The 24,524-nt window shown below is 34.3% G+C and overlaps 1 protein-coding gene across 1 annotated transcript; it reads left to right on the top strand.

The window, feature by feature from the left end:
• The first annotated feature begins 866 nt into the window (after nucleotides 1–866).
• On the top strand, nucleotides 867–24,524 carry LOC149804100 (uncharacterized). Its single transcript, XM_089954064.1, has 12 exons — nucleotides 867–1,115; nucleotides 5,497–5,635; nucleotides 6,233–6,301; nucleotides 6,842–7,161; nucleotides 7,431–7,571; nucleotides 9,387–9,587; nucleotides 10,353–10,465; nucleotides 11,698–11,929; nucleotides 15,038–15,254; nucleotides 16,952–17,681; nucleotides 18,011–18,308; nucleotides 18,932–24,524. Exons 1-12 carry the CDS (start codon nucleotides 912–914, stop codon nucleotides 19,325–19,327), a joined length of 3,060 nt encoding a protein of 1,019 aa, XP_089810190.1. The 5' UTR covers nucleotides 867–911; the 3' UTR covers nucleotides 19,328–24,524.

Below are 24,524 nucleotides of genomic sequence, written 5' to 3' on the forward strand. Positions count from 1 at the left end.
TCTTTCCCTCCCTTTATGTAAAACTTTAACGTGGTCGAACTGACCCTTTCATTTTGTGAGACTCGCAAAAGATGCGATAGTTGATTTTTCTGTACATTTGTTTCTAAATAACCTCTCATGTCTAACTCTCTGTATGCTTGGGCTCACCCAACACAGAAAGACACGTATGGTTTCCATGTCATTATTCACTTCATGGTTGTGTCGAAATACGGTAAATGTTATTTGCACCCTATCTGACGAAATATAAACCTGAACGTAACCTTTCAACTTGTCAGTGTTTCGGACAGGATATTACAACCTGATACATTACTTCTAACAAGAAAACGTTTTGCAGAAATACTTTTCCCCTCTTTAAATGTTCTAGTTGCAGTACTACGAAATGTGAAAATAACGGTATAACGAGTTTTCTGTGAAAATGTGTCCATTATGTAGACAACAAACTTAAATTTCAGCAACATTTGGTCACTTAATATTAAGCAAGAGAAAATACATTTACCTTTATCGAAAAAAGAGCGCAACGATGTTGCATATCAAAATATAAATGTTTTTTCCTTTTCTTTAAGAAAGAAAGACAAAACTAAAATCGTTCGTCATATTCTTCTTTACATATTTAAGTTAAGCTGAACTCAAGTGTTATATTTACATTTCATTACTCAAATAGAACCTACATTTCATACTAAGTATACAATAGTTTAGCTGAGTTAGCTTTCAATATCATCTATAAATCAACACTTTTCTTGTCTGTACTGAATGTCAGCTGCTTCCTATTTCACAATGAACCGATTGGCTAAGCTCAAATGTCGGCCTTCTCGGTGTATACCTCGTTACGAGTGAATGGTTTAAGATTATCCTTCATCTTTCAGCAATGTTAGCAGTCGTGCCAAAGAAATACAGATTATAGACTGGAAATCATGCATGGGATACGGACTAGGGAAGCTGCTGAATATGCCATCGAAAAAATTGAGGATATCATGAGAATACCCGACTTAAGAGTTGCCTTCAGTCTTCTGAAAAAGTTTGATTTGAGTACTAGGAACGTACAGTCATTAGAAGAAGCCAAACAACGTCTACTGGAATATTTTCAGACAGATGCGGAAGGTGCAAAACAAGGCCTGGTGGGTATATAAACTGTTTGGTTGGTTAGTGGGTAGATACGGATAATCACTAGTATATATATATATATATATATATATATATATATATATATATATATATATATATATATATATATATGATTGTGATCGTGAGGAGGTGGAGGTTGAGGTGGATTGATATCACTGGACAACAAATTTTTACAAAAGTCATGTTACTGAAATAAAATTAGTCAATTCTTATCAATTTTTATGTGCTGAACACGAATATGACAGTCAAATTGCAAAATTGGCTCTAGTTTTTTTGTAATCTGCAAGAAATTAATGTTTACATAACGAAATGCATTCCAATAGTAAAAGGTCAACTGTAATAGCCTAGCTATAAAAAATCAAGTCATTGACTACATCTTAGATTTCTTCGCCTGTCTCTTGTACACCTGTTCGGGAGCATCTCTGAGGAGTGTCCAGCAGTAGTCAGCCAGCATTGTAGTGGACCATTTTCCCTGGTATCTTTGTTCCATTGTTGCGATATCTTGATGAAAACGTTCGCCGTGTTCATCACTAACAATACCACAGTTGCTAGGAAAGAAATCCAAATGGGAATGAAGGAAGTGAATCTTTAGAGACATATTGCAGCCAAGTTTCTTATACTTCATCAACATGTCTTCTACTAGTTCCTTATAGTTTTCTGCCCTAACATTTCCGAGGAAGTTTGTAGAAACTAGGCGAAAAGCATTCCATGCTTGTTTCGCGTCACCTTCCAGCAAGTTGTTGAACCGGTCATCTTTGAAAAGCTCTCGAATCTGAGGACCCACAAAAACTCCCTCTTTAATCTTTGCTTCGCTGAGTCGAGGGAATTTTTCATGCAGGTATCGGAATGCTGGCAAAGTCCGGTCAATGGCTTTCACGAAGTTCTTCATCAAACCTAGTTTGATGTGAAGGGGTGGTAGCAAGATTTTCTGAGCCTCAACCAGAGCTGGGTGTTGGATATTCTTCTCTCCAATGGCTACATTCTGCCTGTGAGTCCATTCCTTCCTCATGTAGTGCATTTCCCTTGCTCGGCTATCCCACTCGGATAAGAAACACATGTATTTTGTATATCCTTGCTGCAGTCCCATTAAAAGGGCAACTACCTTCAAATCACCACAGAGGTGCCAGCTGTACTTGTTATACTCAATGGAATTCAGTAGCTGCCTTAAGTTATCGTATGTCTCTTTCATGTGGACAGCATACGCTACTGGAATAGATGGAAGAATGTTTCCATTGTGCAAAAGCACAGCCTTGAGACTCAGTTTCGAAGAGTCCACAAATAGTCTCCATTCTTGTGGGTCATGAGTGATTTTTAAAGCATTCATGAGGCCCTCAATATCGGAACAGAATATCAGATTACTTTCCTTTCTGAAGAAAGGCTCCAATTGCTGGTGGCGCTTTCGATATGCAGTAATTGTGACATCTTCTTCTAGAAGATTCCATTGTTGGAGTCTTGATCCTAGCAATTCTGCCTTGTTCTTTGATAAGTCCAAATCACGAATCAGGTCATTTAGTTCTTCCTGTGTTATTCTGTGTGGGGTTGATGATGCACCACAGTGAAAATCTGGATCACTGCATGCTGATGGACCAGGAGAAGAACAGGTCGACTCACCTTTGTCTTCGTCAGATGAATCAAGAGAATATTCTGCTGGAGGTTCTGGAATAGGAAGTCCCTCACCATGTGGAACTGGTCTCAATGCAGACGGAATGTTTGGGTAGACTATTCTCGACTTCTTTCGCTTCGTTATTCCGCCGGAAAGAGGAGGAACCAAGCAGAAGTAACAGTCATTTAAGTGGTTGCTTGGCTCTCTCCACACCATTGGGACTGCAAACGGCATTGATGACCTTTTGCAATTCAACCACTGTGAAAGCTGTGTTGTACATGTAGCACAGCATATATGCGGAGCCCAAGGCTTGTCTTGGTCACCAACCTTGCATCCGAAGTAAAGATGATATGCCTTCTTCACTTGAGAATTGATACTTTTCTTCTGGTTGGCAAATGTCACTTCCCCACAAATATAGCAAAAATTGTCCGCGGTATTAACACACTTTCGAGGCATTACTGTTCTTTATTGTACGTAAATGGATAAAATAATAAGTTTTATGTAACAGTAGCTTGAACTGTCTCGCACAACGTCTAAAATATTTTAAATGCTGAACCTATCTGATTGGGCTTTATATAGTACACTGCTTACGTCAGCTTCAGCAGCCGCCTGGCATTAGTATAATAGGCCTACACATGTATAGTACACTGCTGACGTCAACTTACTTCAGCAGCCGCATGGCATTAGTATTGCATTGCATCAGAAAATGATGCAATCAGCTGTGGATGATGTGAGCATGATGGTATTATGCAATGTTACATCATTATTCCGGATGTTGCTGCAGTCCTACTGGAGAAATTTACACAGTGAAACATAGAAAATGAGGTATATGAATATCTTCAAAACGAGAGCCAATACAAATTTTTCACGGTTATATTCGTGTTCGGCACACCAAAATACTACAGATTAGGGCCTTTTCAAGTCAGTAATGATTTCACTGTTGACCAGTGTATTAGTAGTAGTTAATGTTGTTGTCGTTCTTGTTTTAATTGGGGGATTGCTGTTTCAAGTATCGATAATTAGTTATAAATTCTGCCTCTTGCGACCTCCTTAATATCATTAGAATAGACACGATGTTGTGTAATGTAACGTCGGGGCCTCACATATATCAATTAACATAATGGAGTGGTTGGGGGATGGGAATAAAGGGATATGCCCTTTCTTGATAAGAAGACCAGATCCTATTGGATGAGATAGATCTAACAGGAAGCGCATCGTGACACTTTCTATCACAGCGCAGTTTGCAATGTTACGGATGAACTACCTGCTTAATAGGTCTGGGTCAGGTGTTTGAAAATAATATTAGACGGGTTTTTATTGTTGTAAAGGTTTCCTTCTTAATATTTTGAATCTACAAGGTGTGTGTGACATGAGGTGGGTATGGAATAAAGCGTATATGCCCTTCACTGGTAAGAAAGTCTAAGAACCGCTTCCTGATTTGACCCTATTGGATAAGATAGCAATTTCCAATTTTACGGATCAGTAATGTACTTAACAGGCTTGGACTTGAAGAATGTATGTTGCCGTATATATACCTTTATCAGTAGAGATATAATTTGTTTACACGAATAGGCAATTTATTTAATAAAATTACCAGCATGTTTTATTTCAATTGATACTGTATTGATTTAGTGCACCTAAGGTAACAGAAAGAAAATTCTTTTTTCTATAAATTTTGAATCTACAAGCACTACCTCTAAATATGAAATATTAAATTAATTATATCCATACATACGGCTAATATTTCGTAGCATATTTTGATAGGGATAGAAAACAAGACATTTATGTAAAATAGGTAAATGTCGTACAGTTTGGTTTTAGCACGTTTTGTACAAAAATAGAATTTGTTCATCGAACTTGTGGAATCAAAGAGTAAGGTTGTGAAAACTTGCAAGTATTCTAATATCTCCTGCGAGTAATAATGCAAGTATGAACACCATTATTTCTTATATATATATATATATATATATATATATATATATATATATATATATATATATATATATATATATATATATATATATATATATATACTGACGTGGAACAGTGCAAATCTAGCTTTTAAGTAGCTTATGTGCTTTACATGATTATATACAATGGAAGTACAGTTTCAAGATGTTTCGCATAGTTCACTTCATCTTGACTGATGATCGAAATTACTTGGTCTTGGCACATGAAAAGGTAGTTGATACAGCGACGTCTATTTTTAATGTAAATTTGTGAAACCGCAAATTAAATCCCAGACATTCAATGGGTTCTTTAATGCGAGCAATGACCGTAAAAATAATAACACCAGGATAAACTGCAAAAACGGTAGTAATAACGGGTGAGTGTTTGAGTAATGAGCCGAATGTATGAATTATTTAACTGAAAAGTAGTGACTTTAAACAGGAAAACCAAGTGAATTAAACCACGAAGAATAAAGACAGGTCAACCACAGGCAGATAAAACTATATATATATATATATATATATATATATATATATATATATATATATATATATATATATATATATATATATATATGTGTGTGTGTGTGTGTGTGTGTGTGTGTCTGTGTGTGTCTGTGTGTCTGTATGCGTGTGTATGTATTAAATTATTATAAATTTTATTAAATTTCACACCACAATTATTAAAAGTCAAAATCATTGAAAAGATATCAACATAAATACAAACCTTTTTCCAGTGACTTTCATACGTAAAGCTTGTCAATTTGATCATGCTATGTCAAATAAGTGCTGTTTTTATTGTCCCTCTAACGTCCTTTTTAGACATTTGGCTGGTTGAAAAAGGCATTGGAAGAGGATCGCGTCAAGAGGGAGAAATTGATCGAATTTTGCCGAAAAGTAGAGGATTTTTTCTTCAGACTTCCAAGGAATTTTCAGCAAAACCTGAGTCAGATCTTTACAGGTTAATAAATAAGTACATGTCTCCTATCAAATTGGAAACACATTTAAATCTATAAAGGCACTGGAAGCAAACAAAGAAATCTATTGTCGAATTATGTGGCTAAAGGCTTATATATATAATTTAGCGATAAATAAATCAGTTTTGATTGTACACATCGATATGAATTCTTTTTCCAAACATAATATTATTTCATGGATTTATTTTTGTTCATAACCTATTTATGAGCGATGGTGTGATCTTAAAAACAACTCTTACAAACATTCAAGGAAAGACCGAATGACAGGAGTATGTCTGGGATGATAATCTGAATTCGAGATACACAATTATCTATCATCTGTTTCTTCCTCTTCTGTGCTAATGCACAATGGTTTGAGCGTATGAATGAGACTTTTTTTGGTTTGCCAATGATATTAAAACATTTGGAGGGATATGAGAAGAGATTTATCAGCCATAGCTATTCATCTGTCATTTGCAGACATACTTTGTTTATTTCATTTTACGGGTAAGTTTCATCATCAATTATGTGAGACAGTTATCCATGACCGCTTAAGGCTTCTTAAAGAAATGTGCTCGCTCGAATTTTTTTTTCTTCTTCAGATATTAATAGTTCTTTTGCAAGCAGAGCAGCTGAACTGAGGACACAAGAATGTACAATTCTTGTGGCAGGTATTCTTAAAATCTATTCAGTTGTTGCTGTTTTTTCTGTTGAATTAGTCTGTATTTAGTGTATGGATATATGTGAAAAAACACATGAAAACATGTGTCTTAAAAAGGAACCTGTACATTTATGTAGCAAATACAATGTAACTCTATTTCGTTAGTAAACACTAAAATTTTACCTCATTTAATAATATGGGATCTACTAATATATAACAATGTAATTCCAATTCCCTCGCAATGTTAGTATATTTTCTTGTAGTGAATATAAAAATAATTAGTTAAAAGAAGTCTATAATAAGCTATGTTGTAATGATTTTCATTTATTCGTCAATGGTTTCTGCACGCATGCGCTAATGCTATGCCGAATCTGACTGGAATGTGCTTCTGCTTTACCAGCCCATCTCCTTCCCGTTGTTGCCTGATCTCAAAGCAAACATGTCAGTAGTGCGTTTCCCAAAGAAACTCAGTTGTTCGCGCCGAACCTACCAGTGTTTTCAAGTCTTCTGTTATTGCGACTGTTTCAAATTATTAAAGTATTTGTTGCAGGAGAGACCACAGCTGGGAAGAGCACCTTAATTAATCTCCTTCTCGGAATGGACCTTTTGCCGACCAGTCAGCTATCCTGTACAGCAACTATCTGTGAGATAAGAACAAGTACAACTGGGAGCAAGGAGGCCGTTGCATACTTTAAGTCGGTATATGAAGATGGCCACAAGCTTGGCAAGCGACCGCCAGTCAGGGTGGATCTTGGTGACAGTCAAGGCAGAGGAATTAAAGAGTTGAAGCAATTTCTAATGGAGACTGACACCTACGGGGAATCCCCATATTCCAAAGTTGAGATTTATTGGCCAATTCCTCTATTAGAGGTAGTATATTCGCGCTCAATGGCCCTTGTACTTGCAGCAAAACTTTATCTTATAAAGAATTATGTTTAATACTGAATGGATGAAATAAATATAAGTAATGCTAGTTTGACTGACCATTCAGCAGGAGGGTAAGAGTACTTTATCACCTCGATCTTAAAATCCATATTTTATGTTTGCTTCAATTAAAAGTAAAAGTACATCATTCGTTTCTATTATATGCATTCGACTGCAAAGTAGGGACTTATATTTGCTTTCTGCATTGTTTCTAGGAAGGCATGGTCATTGTTGACACGCCAGGAATCGGAGGGATAGGGCGGATGACCAAATACGTATCGCACTACCTAGAGAAGTCTTTTGGTTTTATCTACGTTGTAAATAGCTCCAATGCTGGAGGGATCCAGAAAGGCAGGGTTAGTCACTGGTTCATTTACTCAGAGTTAATATAATTATTCTTCGAATGGACAAATGAATATGGCGTCAATCACAATAAAAAAATATATAAGTTTTATGTCCGGAATCTGCATTCCTTTCCGGCCTGGATTGAATATAAAAATTGTTTTAACATTAATTTTAGCATGGGATCAATTCTTCATTAATTTACGTAGATCCAAACTGTATGCAAAACTTTGCAAAAACAGAGGTAACCACTACGACGATGACGACGGTGATACAACTTCATCTGCTATAATAATAAACTACTACTACTGCGTATTAATGTTTTCCCTTTATATAATTTTTTAGAATCTTTTATTACGCTAAACACATAACAGTGGTAAAGTTTGTGGTCTTGGATCAAATAATGATTTAATATGAATGAAATATGTTCATCCTTGAATATAAAGGTATTTTTAAAAGACTGAAAAACATTGAGCACTTTTCCTCTTAATAAAAATATCGTGTGCCTCTAGGAGAGATAGCCTTAATTGCAGTCCTGACATCGAATAATACATAAACATCGAGTTATGAGTCTCTCTTTCCATCAATTTATCTAACTACGTATCTACATACATAATTAACTAACGTATGTATCTACATACATAATTAACTAACGTATTAATATATATCTACATGCATAATTAACTAACGTATTAATATATCTAGATACATAATTATCTAACGTATCAGTATGTATCTACTTTTCGTTCAATGTGTACATGAAAACACGATGTCTAGATAATTAAAATGTAAGAGTCTACAGCCATCTTATCTCAAATGCACAATATATTTGGGATATTTCCACAAATAAATTACCAAAACTATCTCTTTCAAAAATTGTTAATCATTTTGAGTATTTGAGTGGGTATTGTACATTTGTATCGATATTTATATGAAATTTTTTTACGTTGATTCCATTAGCGTTTAAAAACCACAGATAATATATAAAATTACATTGAACCTAAACTTATTACAGAAATCATCAAAATGGATTTATGATCTATTTTAGTTTACTGAATGGTTTATTATAAATTTCCTTTTTCAACCGAATGGTTTTAAATTCATGGAATTTTTCCCTATCAATATTGGGATTTACCGATATTGTGTTTGAGGATCTCGTTTGTATTGTTTTGTGTCGTAAACCAATTATGCAACTCGACATATCTTAAAGAAAGTTATCCATAATATATTTAGATATATATTCATTCAGTCTATTACAAAAGGATAAAATACTAAATATTTGAGAATAAAATAACTAACATGTGCTACTTCTTTGATGTTGTATTCAGATGTATCATACTTCAAATCTACCCATCAAACGTATGGATCAGCAGTTTTAACGCCACCTTCATCATAATCATTAATAACGACTTTTCGTTTAAATTTGTTTATTGCCAATCTCCAAACACATATAACAAGAGACCTTAGCTATTGAAAAACATTGTGAATGTTTTTTGTTGTCAAACTCAGTAATTCATAAATAAATTTTGGTAACACCAATAATTTCATGACACTAAAGCTGTCTAAGATATTAGCAACCGTTTTAACAGCAAGAAGACAAATAATAATAATAATAATAATAATAATAATAATAATAATAATAATTTAAATAACAGTATTATAAATGTAAGTGAAATTGATATATTCGTTACTTTGGTTTTGTTCAAACTCTGTACGCCTTGTTTTCTTCAGAGCGCTGCTTGCAAGACCTAGAATAAGACAAGAAAGTAAATTGTACTTACCCACCACAATGAAAGTATTGCTCTTTTGTCTTTCATTGTTTCCTATAGCTTCAGGACTTCCTTCGAACAGTAGTGAGCTCTGCTGGCGAAGAAGGTTTTAATCCAGAGGCTTCTTTGTTTGTTGTTAACAAATGGGATGTGATCCCTCAAACGGACAAAGATGTCTTGAAAACTGATATTGTCACCAAGTTGAAAAAGATTTACTCAGGATTCAAAGAGGACCAGATTTGTTATATTTCGATGACAGAGGTAAGATATATTCGAAGATGAATGTGTGTTTCAAACCTTATAGGATAGAATTGTTAACAAATTTTATAAATGATCAGCAATAATAATAATGATAATAATAGCAGCAATAATAACAATACTATTGTTATTATTATTGTTATCATTATTATTATTATTATTATTATTATTATTGCATTGCTGCTGTTGTTGTTTTATATTGTATTGTTTCCGCATTATGAACCTCAAGTCCTGACTCATTACTAGCACAGGCAAATTTATAGAGCGTGATTATGTACATGAAATCTAGTGCAAATGTGTATGAACATTTCAAATGCATGATACGTACAATTTAAAGTAGTAAAACAATTAAAAGACACCTTAATGTACTTATATCTGTTTAGGAGAGAACCAATCAATTTAGTAACTCCGTATAAAAATGCGTGATTGTAATCAGCAGGAATAACTTCATACGCAATTGATCGAGTCAGTACGGATACAGACGCGACGAGCCGGAAGGATTTATATTCATTAGTTAAATATTTATTATTGCATTTTCCTACTTTGATTTTTAATGTTTTACTTATTACTAACGTATTGTTGTTTCAAATTTCTTAAAATAAAAAGGAAAAGTGGACATCGTTCTGCGCTTTCATGTGTGTACATCCATTAATTAGCCATTTGTGTAAATGATGTAATTTCCACAATAATAAGTCAAAACAATGTTTACGAAGTAGGAAGATTTAGCGAAGAACAATAAATCGCTCACAATCATTTGTCATGTTTTAGGCCATTCGAGCACTCCAATACCATACGCAGACAGAAGAGCACAAAGACTTATCTACGGCCATCAGTCATCTGCTGCCAGATAGCCTTATCAACAGACTGAACACACACTATCGGTAAAATTTTCGTAAATAAAGAAATTTGCGACATTTAATCTACCATGGCGAATAACACATATGCTAATATTTTGGGTGGAAATTGTAACGTATTCGTACAATATGTATTTGTACATAATGCAAAACTTTATATAGCTTTATCAGAGAAAACCAAATAGACCAGTATAATAAAGAACTTCAAATTCGTTTACAGGAACGAAAGGCAAAAGTCTGTATCTAATCAGATGTTTCAGAGTATAGACCCCCTAAATATGTAAAAGCTGGCAAACCCTGAATCTACCGCCTGCCCACTGAGCCCACATTTCTTACCTCTTCTATCCTGTTCTTAACCTTTGTAAGAGTACATCTTCGTAAATTGTTTCTGTTTTAGTGACAAATTAAAATTGAAAGCGTATATTGGATTATGTGCACGACTTTGTTATTATACGTGTGTATTTGAAATGCACGTACAAGCTGGGATTCTGATTACTGGATTTCATCGTTTTATCCGGGGAGTTAGATTTGTATTGTGATGAGATCTAGAGGTAGGTAGTATACATAATAGCACAACCAATATTGGTTTCTAATCCTTCTGAAGGAGCTACATCCAGGAACTAAGATATGAACGGAACAATTATTTTCAGGAGCAAGAGATTTATACATAAAGTAATTAGATATTAAATTGTAATGAAGTGCCTCAAGGTTACATCGGGTTACATCAAGGTTATATCAATGTATAAGACTGCCATGAGAACATGAACCCAACGATGAATAGTTTATATATATGAAACGAAATATACATCGTGTCATTCCTTTTTATGGCAAAGGAAATATTCCATCTTAGACTACCATCGTTACTGGTCCTTTATTGACCACTCCGGTGGTCTGGTCGTCAGATCGTCCGCCTTGGATGCGGGAGGTCGTGGGATCGATCCCTGGCCGAGTCATACCAAAGACTTATACAAATGGTACTCACAACTGCATCGCTAGGCGTTCATCATTAAGAGGTTAGTGTTATGACTGGTCGGCCTGGTGTCAGGATAATGTGACTGGGTGGGACATCATGCTACATGTCTGCCTCATGATTATCCAGTGCTAGACATCACTATAAACTGCCACAATGCAGACATCGTAGCGATATGTTTGAACGATTGTTAAAGCTATGTTAAAAATCCAAATCACACACACACACACACACACACACACACACACACAGAGGTTCTTTATTATCTAGACGTTAATCAACTTTGCAGTTGGCTCTCAGCCGTGTTGAAAAGGTCGATGTATTCTCTAAAGGTCTCCAGGGTAATGACAGATCAGACTCGAACTAAGATACAGGAAAAGCTTCAGCAGGTTCGTCGACAGATGGACGTCATAGAGAGGAATACAGAGGAAAATGTGGCCCATATGAAGAGATACATCGCTAGTGATACTGATCTTATCACAAAGAAAATTATCGATGCATTGAGATCGCGTGATATGCAGGTCTGTATCATCGCAATTAGAAAGTCTTTATGTTCCTTCGTATGTTCGATGCTTTTATTGATGCTGGGTTATTCGAAATATACACGCCTATCTAACCAGTTAAAATCAAGGCTGCAGAACTGACTTATAAAATAGAGGCACTATTTATAGGTACAGGTGAAATCCCCCTTGGCTTTCTTTGTTTGTGTAAGGAATGCGCTTTTGTCTTATGTAAAATATTATTGTATTTTATTATTATTTAACATATATTTAAAGTCATGAATAATTGTAGGAAAAGTTCACTTTCGTTGTTTTTTTTATATCCTGGAATTTTTTATTTCCGTAAGAAATGCATCATAAAAGCCAACTTCAGAAAATCGAGACAGAAGATCTTTCAAATGGATCTCGGTGCAGATGATAATGCATCAATATAAGAGCTTTCTTGGAGAATCGAACCTAGGACTCCACCTCGTTGTGCTTTCTGTTAGTAGAATGAGTTCAAGATCAAAATGAATTAATTTTACCGAATTTTTCAAGGTCTGTGAAATGTAAATATAGGTGTTATTGTGTCATATTTAGTATTATGGATTGCCCCTTATTTTATTATTAATTTATCATTTTCGTCCTCTTATTTGATTAGAAGATAGGCGTTTTCATTCTAATTTTATGACCACATCCATTAGAAAACGGGAATTTATTAATTTGTTATTATTTTTAATGGCATCGTATTTGATGCGAAAGAGATCTTTTTGTGTCCATTTAAGCTTTCCAACAAATTTCCAAAAGATGTGGAACATGCATCGAATCCCATCAAAATATGAAATCCCTCAACTTTTAAGTCATGCGTCTTGCTTTAAAAACAGTCAACATGATACAAAATATATTACAGTTTTATTTCTTAAATTCACCGTCAGAGGCAAATGCTTTATTCAGGGGTTGCCACGATTTACCGTAATCTACCACAATCCACCACAATCTAATACAATCTATCACAATCTACTATGAAAATACTGCAACCGAAATAACCATCTTGAATTAAGCTTGAAAATACCACAATCGACCAGTATTTATGCCACAGTCTACTACAATACCATAAACCACTACAATCCACCACAGCTGAATATGAAAATACCACAATCTACCACAATCCACTACAAACGATGTATATACCGACAATAGTTAATAAACATTCATAAACTAATTACTTAAAAATAATTATATATATATATATATATATATATATATATATATATATATATATATATATATATCTTTGTTGTAAAGAAACTTTTTCCCCAATGAAAATGTTCTACCGATGCTCACCCGCCCTTCTTTAGATGATAAAAAGCCCTTCAAGTTTAGCTTTTGTTCGTTAGTGTAGCATATTACCGGGAATAAGGAATTATCTCTAAAATTAATTAATACATACGGCTGCTTTTTGAATTAGAGATAAATCAATGTGCCTTATTATGCATGCTTTAACTTGGACTAAATTTAAATTCTTTTTGCATACGACATTTGTTGGTTCCATGATTATTAAATGCGCTTTAGTTTGATTCACGTAATGTTGTTACAAAGGTGCAGAGAAACACGGCCAAAATGGCTGCCGGAACACATAATAACTCCCGGAAAGCACATCGACATTTTAAAAAAACAACATTACAGAGTATTGCACCCTGCCGACATATGATAAAACAGCACAACCTATGACACGTTGTGATTTGGGACCTGTATTTCAAATCTTCAGATTACACGGGACATTACTAAACCTTGTGACATTTTAATTTTGGATCCTGAATTTCACATCTGCAAGTTACCTTGGACGTTTTACCACATCTAAGTAACATGATATATTTATAAAATAAAAATTACATGAAAATTCATATGTAGCACTATGCCATATATTGAAGTGCCAAATTATGTTATAATATAATATTAGTATGTTATACTATCCACGTGATGGTCAAATCGACCAATTATCAGAAATCTAATAGCAATAATTACAATAATTTATAACGCTAATAGACTCGTTTGCATCATGCATACTGCACTCTTAGATAAAGCTATTTATGCGAGTTAGGAAACGTTATTTGTAACAACAACAACAACAACAATACTACTACTACTACTACTAATAATAATAAGAAGAAGAAGAAGAATAGATTATTTGTTAAACATTAAATATATACTGGTCGATTATGCACTATCCTTGTTTGATTGTGCAAGCTTACATTATCTTGCGGTATATCGTAGTGGATTCTGATATATATATATATATATATATATATATATATATATATATATATATATATATATATATATATATATATATAAACAATCAGACAGTCGTGGTTAACAGTCAAAACGTAAATAATTTAAAAAATACTGGTCTCTTGTGGCTTTTTCACGCTTGACAGTAGTAGACTGAAATATTGTTGTTGATCGTGGTAGATTGTAGTAGATTTTGGAAGTTTGTGGTATATATATATATATATATATATATATATATATATATATATATATATATATATATATATATACGGGTCTATAATGGTATTTTCACGTTTAATTGTACACAATTGTGGTCGATTGAAGTATTTTCTTAGTTTGTTGTGGTAAATTTTAGTGGATTGTACTAGATTGTGTTAAATTGTAGTGGATTGTACTAGATTGTGTTAAATTGTAGTGGATTGTGCTAGATTGTGGTAAATCGTATTTCCGCAAGGGAATATATTAATGAATCAATTTATTTTGGTAAAGAAAATTAGTATTTTAAAATGACACGTGTTCTTTTGAGGTTAAATTATTTTTTTCAGAGATCTTATGAATAAGTCATATGATTACAAGACATTTGTACAGTGAAAGTTTTGATTTTGTGAATGTTGTGTTCACATTTGTTGCATGTGCTATAAGGGTAATATTTAGGTCTCTCATGATACATCACACATTAAATATATCCAGATATAAAACCTTTTCTAACAGCTATTATACTGTTTATACTCTTTTCATATTTCCTTTTATTGTCAGTTATTTTATAGATGACATGACGGTGCATACATATGTTCTCGCTATCACGAATTATTCTGCAAATGTCACACAACTCTTTCAATATTTTCTGCATTATTGAAGACGAAGTTGATAGAATGGCATCCACACCAGTGCCCGACGGTGTCGGACTGGAAACAGTTCCTGAAAGAAGCAGAGAATACGATAGCCAATCGAGTTGCCCTCGTTGTCAACAAGTGGGACCGAGAGAATGGCATCGTTGCCGGATTTAAGGAAAAGATAATCAAAACGTTTAAGAGAGAGTTTGAACTCATGGAAGACCAAATTACAAAGTGTGAAGGTATGCTGTTACGAGTTGTGCCCAATTTAAACTCCACCTTAATATATATATATATATATATATATATATATATATATATATATATATATATATATATATATATATATATATATATATATAAGACTTTGCCATACGTATCAGACAGTAGATGAAACTACAGTTAGGGTTTAGGAGCTATAAAAATGCAAATGACAATGCAACTTGCCTTACATAGGAATAGCAATACAAGAAAAGAATCTAAAAGAGATCCTCTTCCTCTGCGCTACTGAATTGTTTTATGGTTTAAAGCAGACAATGACAATAACAATGCAGATATAATAAATATCATAACTGACGATAACGAGCAAGAAAAAGGTAATGATTGACAGATTTCTTAAAGTGCAAAATGAGCGCATGGAAACAGATGATGTAATAGAGACCACAATTATGGTATAGCAGAGGATGTTAAAGAGAAAACAAGAGAAAATCCACAACAGGTAAAGGTGAAATGAGTGGTTAAACACACACACACACACACACACACACACACACACACACACACACACATATATATATATATATATATATATATATATATATATATATATATATATATATATTCTGACGTATCGTTAGCCGATATTATTTCCTACTAGCAAAATTCGAGCCCATTGACTATTAGAAAAAGAAGAAAGAAAGTTTTCAGTAAATTAATTTACAATAATAATATTGTCATAAGTCTGGCGGATAGTGGATCCGATGCTGTGGTCATTAACAAATATGATACCTCAAAATGATGGAAACGATGCCTAAAAAGAAATAAAGTAAGATGTTACGGAGAGAAGTTAGAAAAACAAGTCAAATTATTCATGAAAATGTACAGGGAATGAACAATAGGGACGGATATGCAACAATATTTGATGGCCAAAATATTCCTTCCGGCAATCTCCAGCTGCAGAAAGAAGGAAATACGTGAAATACTTGGAGTGTAATATCAGGAACATCGTGTATACTGTTTCTAAACCATGCTATATGACGTTGAGACAAATGAAAAGTTACAAGAAAGAATCAGATAACATATGCAAAGATGTAAGGCTAATTCAGAACAAAACAATGGTTTACCATTTTAAAGGAAATAATCACAATGAAAATAGAATCAAAGTAAACATATGTGTGAAATAATCACAGAAAATGAATGGATAGATACATTAAAACTACTGACTAATTTAAATTGAATCATAATGTTCTAATAATACTGCAATAATGCATCATCATACCATTGCTATAATAATGTTAATACACGTATAATGTCATGTAATATAAAATATCATGAAAAATAAAGTTCAAAATGGATTTTTGTGATAAAGTTGAAGATGTGAGAAAAATGTGATTGGGAAAAGGTTGTAATATACCTGATGAAGGAATGTCAGGGTCGTTATAAGGACGAATGAACTTTGAAACAAATACATGTAATACAAATTTTGTGCCGTTTTACCAAGGACCTAAGACTTGCTGGTAGCGCTCATTTTCATAATTTATTAAATTCATGCAAATTACCTGAAAAAGTTAGGTATAAGTTTGACATGAGAAAGGATAAACTTATTATTAAAGTAGTTTTTGTAGTATTAGTAGTAGTAGTAGCAGTAGTAGCAGCAGCAGCAGTAGTGTTAATACTTGTGGAGGTAGAGGTTGCTGTTGTTATTCTTCTTGTTTTACAGGTCTTCTTTTGGACGGTGAAAATCTAGTGGTGACGGATCTACATAAATCTATTAAAACACAGATGCAAGTTAAGGATATTTTCAAAGAACGGGTGTTTGGGCAGGGAAGTGAAGATGAACATATGTACAAAGGTCTGGGTGGAGTCATAAGTAACCTTGGCTACCTAGAACAGACGAAGTCAAGAAAGAATGGTGGATTAATGTTCAGTTCCTCAAAGAAAATACCGGTTGAAGAACGTATGAAAGAAGCGACTGAACTTTTCATAAACAATATCCTCCAGAACAAGAGTCTGGGAACGGACGTCGGCAAGTTCTTTAAGAAATATATAAAAGGAGTTGATGCTATTGCAAAAATGATTCCGAACTTTCTGAGGGCAGACAAGCAACTAATGGAAGACCTTTCTCAGGAAATGAGGGGACACGAGAAGAATCTAGAGATCTTGTTCCCTCAGCTAATCTCAGAATGCTACACCATTCAAGGAAAACTTGATTTATTCTTTATCAACAACATCATGAAATATGATTACATGATGGAGGACCTCGTATGGAATCCCGAGGAAAAGCCTTTAGGGAGCGGCAGTTTTGCCGACGTATATAGAGGCAAAATTAGGAGGATTAACAGACAGCCAAATCAGGCAGAGAGACAAATTACAGTGGCACTCAAAGTGACTAAGGATCCACTCCGAGAGTCAACCGTCTCTGATATACTTCTTGAAGACCGCACACTACGGTATTCCTCTTTCTTTCTTTCTTTCTTTCTTTCTTTCTGTCTTTCTTACTTTCTTTCTTTATATCTGATGTATTGTCAGGTAAGTAGGTTCACCTATGCAGATCCCTATTGGCAAATATAATAAAATAAATGTCAAAGTTTCTATATTAAATACATTGGTATTGTTAATCATGCAAAGATTACACAATCGTAAGGAATCATATACTTTCTTAATAAAAAGGTACAGCCACATAAACATATTTTCTTTGTTTCCTACCTTTATAATCCCGAGAAATCCTGAAATGATACTTCAAAACCTATACAAACATCATAACTTATTATTGTTACAGAGATCTCAGCCATGAGAATATTGTCAAGTACTATGGTGCTACCTACGCGATGCTTCAGAGGAACAAGAGACATTCCTTAGAACCTCACTGGATCATGATCCTAGAGATGTGTCAGCACTCTCTGAAAGAAGAATACATAGGGGAGGCAAGCAGTGCCCCTGGAAAGGTGGCTAACACCAGCTCAAGGTTCCGAGCCATGCACAACATGTCCAGACACGCGCTGCAGATTTGCACTGGTCTGGACTATCTTCATCAAAAGGGATTTGTTCATAGAGATCTTAAACTGGAGAATGTACTGGTGAGAAACAAACCACAATTATTGCACATAAAATAAGTTGAATCTAGGGTCAATATTTGCTTATTAGGGTATCTTATTTGATTTATTCATGTTTTCAGATTTGTGTGGAAAAACCGCAAGCCTAAAAAATATATTTGAATATAAGGCCTTTTAGAAATCGTTTATGTTTGGTTAACAGCAAAACTCCTCAGACCTATTAGTGAATAAAGATACCATTATATTTCCATCTATATGGTGATTTCAAAGTTTAATACACTTTGCATGGCGCTTGAATTTATGATAATAATACGACCAAAATGTATCTAACTGCAGTTTATGATGTGGATTTCAGTTTGCAATCTGACACGTGCTTTCTCCATCACTTATTTCCCATAGCTGAAATATTGTATATACAATCAGTTTTAGACATTTGTGCTACTTCCATTCGCATTATATCAGCATCCACGAGGTGACACAGTCGCACCAGCATTTATTATCAAAGAAATTCCTGAGCAGTTATTCTTTTGTGCATTGTGGAATGGAGGCAACATCAGAATAGACAATAAAGGTCTCCAATGGCTTCAATGAAATATTAACATTATTTCTGTATATGATGGAATATTATTATTTCTTTTTGTGCGCAGGTTAGTCAAGATGGTGTCGCAAAGTTGACAGATGTTGGTGTGGCCAAAGCAAAGATCTATATTGCTTTCACTAAGGCAGGTTCCCCTGTTTACATGGCGCCCGAGGTTCTCATTAGCGACCGCAACCATGACTGCCGAGCTGATATTTACAGTCTTGCGATAATGTTGTGGGAGATGTGGTACGGTCTAGACGTGGCTGATCATATCAGCCCCTTGGTTGCAACTACACTCGAGAAAGAAGTCAAGAAGGGGCTTAGACCATCCTTGTCTTTGGTACACAAACCTCCTTTGGATTTGGAAAATTTGATTTGTTGTTCATGGGGAGATGAACCAAGCAAAAGACCAGAGCTGTCGATTCATATCAGTGTTTTTCAGCGTTTCCTCATGAATCCTTGATCACAAAGTAGGACTGCCCTTGTTTTCTCTACCCCATACTTTTCTCTTATCACACTATACCGTTTTAGGTGAGAAATGAGATAAATAGATCGGTAGGTATGTATATGGAAAACAATTATTGCTGTTTGAAACGTAAAGTACTGAGCGATGATTCCAACACAACTGCCTTCCACAAAGAATCTTTCTAGATACACCTGACAAACATATTAAATACTGTAAGACAGAAGTTACCATCGACTTGGTTGGGTTTAGATTATGTTGCTATTATTGAAGAAAGGCTATTATATTTTAATTTTCGCTCACAAGAAAGAGTCATGGCACAAGGGGCGAAAATGTGTACAAAGGACGTTGATATTTAAATTATTTGACATGCTGACCAGATCATAGTTTCTAATGAAAAGTAAGCATTGATCTTGTCCTGTCTAGTTTCGATTTAGGTAAAGTAAGCATTAATCTTGTTCTGTCTAGTTTCGATTAAGGTAAAGGGTGTCATTATCATATTAATATGTTCTTAAACATTTGTTTTTCACCTATGAAAATCTGTAGAGCATTTTGTGTATGTGTTTAATCATTAGACGAGATTTCCATGCATTTCTACTTATTAAAATCTGAATAACCTTTAATATGTGTAAAACTTACAAGATGTTTATGTTTTCCACCTGCGAAAATTTAAATAACATCGTTCATATGTCTGTAATGATTTATGTCTGTACGAAATTAGAAAGCCTGGTCTGTGTACAAAAATCATCTTGATAATCATACAAATATGTACTGATTTATGTCTGTACGGAACAAGAAGAAATGGTTTATGTACAAAGATCATCTTAGTATTCATACAAATCTGTACTGATCTATGTCTATACAGAACTAGAAAACGTGGTCTGTGTAAAAAATCGTCTTAGTTATTATATAAATTTGGACTCATTTATGTCTATACGGAACTAGAAAACGTGGTCTGTGTAAAAAATCGTCTTAGTTATTATATAAATTTGGACTCATTTATGTCTATACGGAACTAGAAAACGTGGTCTGTGTAAAAAATCGTCTTAGTTATTATATAAATTTGGACTCATTTATGTCTATACGGAACTAGAAAACGTGGTATGTGTAAAAAATCGTCTTACTATTCATACAGATCTGTACTGATTTATGTCTATACGGAACTAGAAAACATGGCCTATATAGACAAGTCTTCTTGATATAAAGATTTATGTACATACGGGACCGTGGAAACATGGTCTATATGCATATGGTATCTTTATATTCGGATACCTCTGTTTTGATTTATCCAAATAGTGGACCTAGGAAACCTGGCGTATATGTACAGGTCGGTTTTATAATCACATAAATTGTTGTTGTTGTTGTTGTACGGTTTAACGCCGTTTCACAGCACTCGATAGGTTATGCATGGCGGCTAGTATTAATGGTTTAGGAACAAACCGGAAAAACACCGAAAAGATCCACCGACCCACGAGAAGCTACTGGCAAGCTTTCTCACATACCCACATTAGCCGAATCCGAGACTCGAACCCACGCAGACAGAGGTGAAATGGTAGTGATCCGTAACGGAGAGCGCTTTAGACCACTCGGCCACTCGGGGCCCCTATAATCACATAAATCTGTGCTTGATTTATATGCCTACTGGACATATAAAACATGGTCTATCTTTACAGGCCGTCTTTGTATTGAGATGCATTTGCACCGATTTGTGTACATACAGGACCTAGGAAACTGGGCCTATCTGCACAGGTCCTTTTGATATTCTAATAAATGTGTACAGAGTTATATACATATGGGACCCATGAGACATGGTCTGTGTACACGGGTCTTCATACTGAGACAAATCTGTATATATTCATGTACATACGGGCCTATGAAACCTTACACACACACACACACACACACACACACACACATATATATATATATATATATATATATATATATATATATATATATAATTGATTTATGTGATATGAGACTGCGGAAATATTGTCTATATATATGCACAGGTCATCTCTATATCTCTATATTCAGATAAATCGGTACTGATTTTAGAACATATTTAATCCAGCAATCCTGATCTATTTATACAGGTCATCTTTGCTTTAAGATATATTTTATTGACCTATCTAAATACAGGACCTAGGAAGCCTAGTCATCTTCGTATATAGATATAAATGTAGAGAGTCATGTACATAGGATCCAGGTAGTCACTGACGATACACACAGGTCATCTTTAGATTTACATGAATTTGTGCCGAGTTATGTACATACAAGACCTAGAAAAAACGATCTATATAAACAGGGCTTCTTTATATGCAGATGGTCACCACAACAATCTCGGCACTACATGTATTTCTACCTGGCCTGCTGTTGATTGTTCACCACATCCACATTGTATCCAATTACTTGATTATACAAGCGGTATACACAGCTACAGACGAGACAATGCTATGATTCCAGATACCCTGCCCCAGTGAACATCTAGTATATAAATGGACATTGCAACCTGTACAAGGCATGATGCTATCTGGCAGTGTATTGGCGTGTACAATTGCATTATTTTTTGTCCGTCAAGCACACTTATTATTTATCCAATTAATCTTACATATTGCGTTCGATATTGATAATCTGTGATTCCGTCTCGCACATTCTATATCGCACACCTAAAATTTCCGAATCGCACACCCTGCCTAGAATTATTTTACATCTGTAAATATTCATTAATAGTCCACTTAAAATATATCGAGGTTGATTTGTTGCTATGCACTTTAAAGTATTGTTGGTATTTTGAAGAAATGCGCTCGCTGAGGCACATGGATAGAAACGTGTGTTTTTATTGTTTAGAATTCTCTTGTTAAAATATATCCGAATTGGATGTTAAATATCTAGTCCGCGTGTTAGAAGGAAAACTGAATCTTCAATGTCTTAGAACTATATGCTTAAATTATGACTTTAGGTTGAATGCATCCATTATTTTGGAAGTATTCTACGTCAATAAGCTTTCTGTAATAAGTGAATGCATTTAATTAATATTAGTCAGTGAAATGTGACCTGAAATTTGCCTGCTAGTCGTTTGTCTATTCAGTAAGTAAAGTCCAAGAAAAATGGTCACTGACTGGTCCATAACTTATGTTTCATTTGTCTCTGACTACAGATTAAATCCATTCATATGCTTACACAACATGTTTCAACATTTAAAGCTAAATAGTGAATGCATATCTGCAATGCAGACAGACCGATGACTAAACTGTACAGTATATATCTAGAACAACAGTATCCCCTGTTACAAATATGAGGGATTTTTCATAAAGCGCCAAATGCCTAATTCATTGTTTTTAAAACTATATATTATAAATATAAAAAATTGTGTGAATATTAAATTGATATGTAATAAATGCATACCATGATTTGGTCCGAGTTGGGTAAAGAAGTTGTTCGATAGAAACATACGTGTTAGCCTGATGGTCTCGATATTACTATGCCGTATCGAACTCGTTCTTTCCGCATATTCGGAACAAAACAAATATATGTGGTTTTTGTCTTTATATCGTCCATTTCGCCTCCAGTAGGCAAAAGGTTTACTTCACATAACACATTTGATCGCAGTCGACAAGAGTGGCTTTTGCCAGTAATAATGTACACATGGTCTTTTCTGTAAGCGACCATAATTAAATTATAGAGGAATGTGGCAGGTTCCCAAACTAAACTGGTCGTTTAGAGAGGGCCGCAATTTTGGGGAAGAATGTTTGCATTCACTACTTGATATTGAAATAGAGAAGATAGTTAAATTCGTGGTCGTCCAGATCATGGCAAACCTGTAACCCTGCAAACATGTAGGCCCTGGATTTTTATATGCTGCATGAACTATCCATGTTATCTTTTAACACGACGAACATGTAGGCACAGGATTTTTCTATTCTGCATGAACTATCCATGTTATCTTTTAACACGACAAACATGTAGGCACAGGATTTTTATATGCTGCATGAACTATCCATGTTATCTTTTAACACGACCAACATGTAGGCCCAGGATTTTTCTATGCTGCATGAACTAACCTTGCTATATATATCAACACGTTCAAACTGAATGACTACACAATTTAACACAGCTGCATAAAACACTATTTTACTGTTTGGAACCTTTCAGATAGAACAATAAGAAGTTGGCATGGAAACATCTCTTAGTTTTGCCCCAGATATATAGCATGGGCCTACATGCCAAGCATAGGGCACCTTTACAAAGAAGAAACTAATAGATTTTAATATGGCTTTGTGCAACAATGCTATTTAACAAAAAATAATACACATGAATGAACAGTTCGAACAGATTTTGATTTCTCTAAAACATTTGTCTTGCATTAAATAATTAGCAAAGGGGGCGGAAAATTTAAAAAAATAAGACGGTAGTAAGAATATATACATATCATTTACTTCAATTATAAGTACATTTATCTATCTTAAATTGATACGTATTAATGACATACACTTTTGTTATTGTAATAACTCTTTTCATTTTTTTTACACCAATTCCAGCTTTCGCTAACGCATCAATATATTAATATGTTAAATACCACAAACCCAGCCAGATCTCTCATATACAATATCAAACTGAAACTGCCAATGTGTAAACTAAAAAGGTTTAAAGAAAAAACTCGTAAATAACCCAGCTTCTGTAAAATCCACCTCTCTCCACCCCATAAATATGCAGTTTCTTATCCTAAGTCTTATGATTTAAAATTAAGAACTTTCAGAAATAATGTCTGTATACAGTCCACACTGACACCTGCAATGGTGAGACACCGTATCAACGGAATGGTTGTCAACCTAGACGATGCCATGGGCCATAACGTCATATACATGTCAGCAAGCTGCACAAAAAAATCATGGATTCATGAATTCAACATGAATTCCTGAATTTAACAAACATCCTGGATTCATGAATGTATACCTCTTCATATCATTAATATATAAAAAGATACTAACCAATATTCTCATCTAACCAAGGTGTCGTTTTTTTACATATCTTTTTCCGATAGCTTCCCACAATATTTATTTAACCATACAACTTTTCTGATTAACGTTGTAGTTTATTTTGTTTTTCAAATGTGACATTATTTGCGATTTATTAAAGGAATCGTCTTCTATAAATAAATTGCCTCATTTGCGTATTAAATAAATTAATAATATAA

Source organism: Sinohyriopsis cumingii, chromosome 3 (genome assembly GCF_028554795.1).
Source record: "Sinohyriopsis cumingii isolate HCF-2022 chromosome 3, ASM2855479v2, whole genome shotgun sequence".
In the NCBI taxonomy this organism is placed as follows: domain Eukaryota; kingdom Metazoa; phylum Mollusca; class Bivalvia; order Unionida; family Unionidae; genus Sinohyriopsis; species Sinohyriopsis cumingii.

Excerpts from the sequence above, each read along its gene's own strand:
- LOC149804100 (XM_089954064.1), top strand. The coding sequence starts at position 912 with ATGCATGGGATACGGACTAGGGAAGCTGCTGAATATGCCATCGAAAAA. Across the intron at positions 6,302-6,841 it reads ATGTACAATTCTTGTGGCAG|GAGAGACCACAGCTGGGAAG; the intron begins GTATTCTTAAAA and ends TATTTGTTGCAG. Across the intron at positions 11,930-15,037 it reads TGAGATCGCGTGATATGCAG|ACGAAGTTGATAGAATGGCA; the intron begins GTCTGTATCATC and ends GCATTATTGAAG.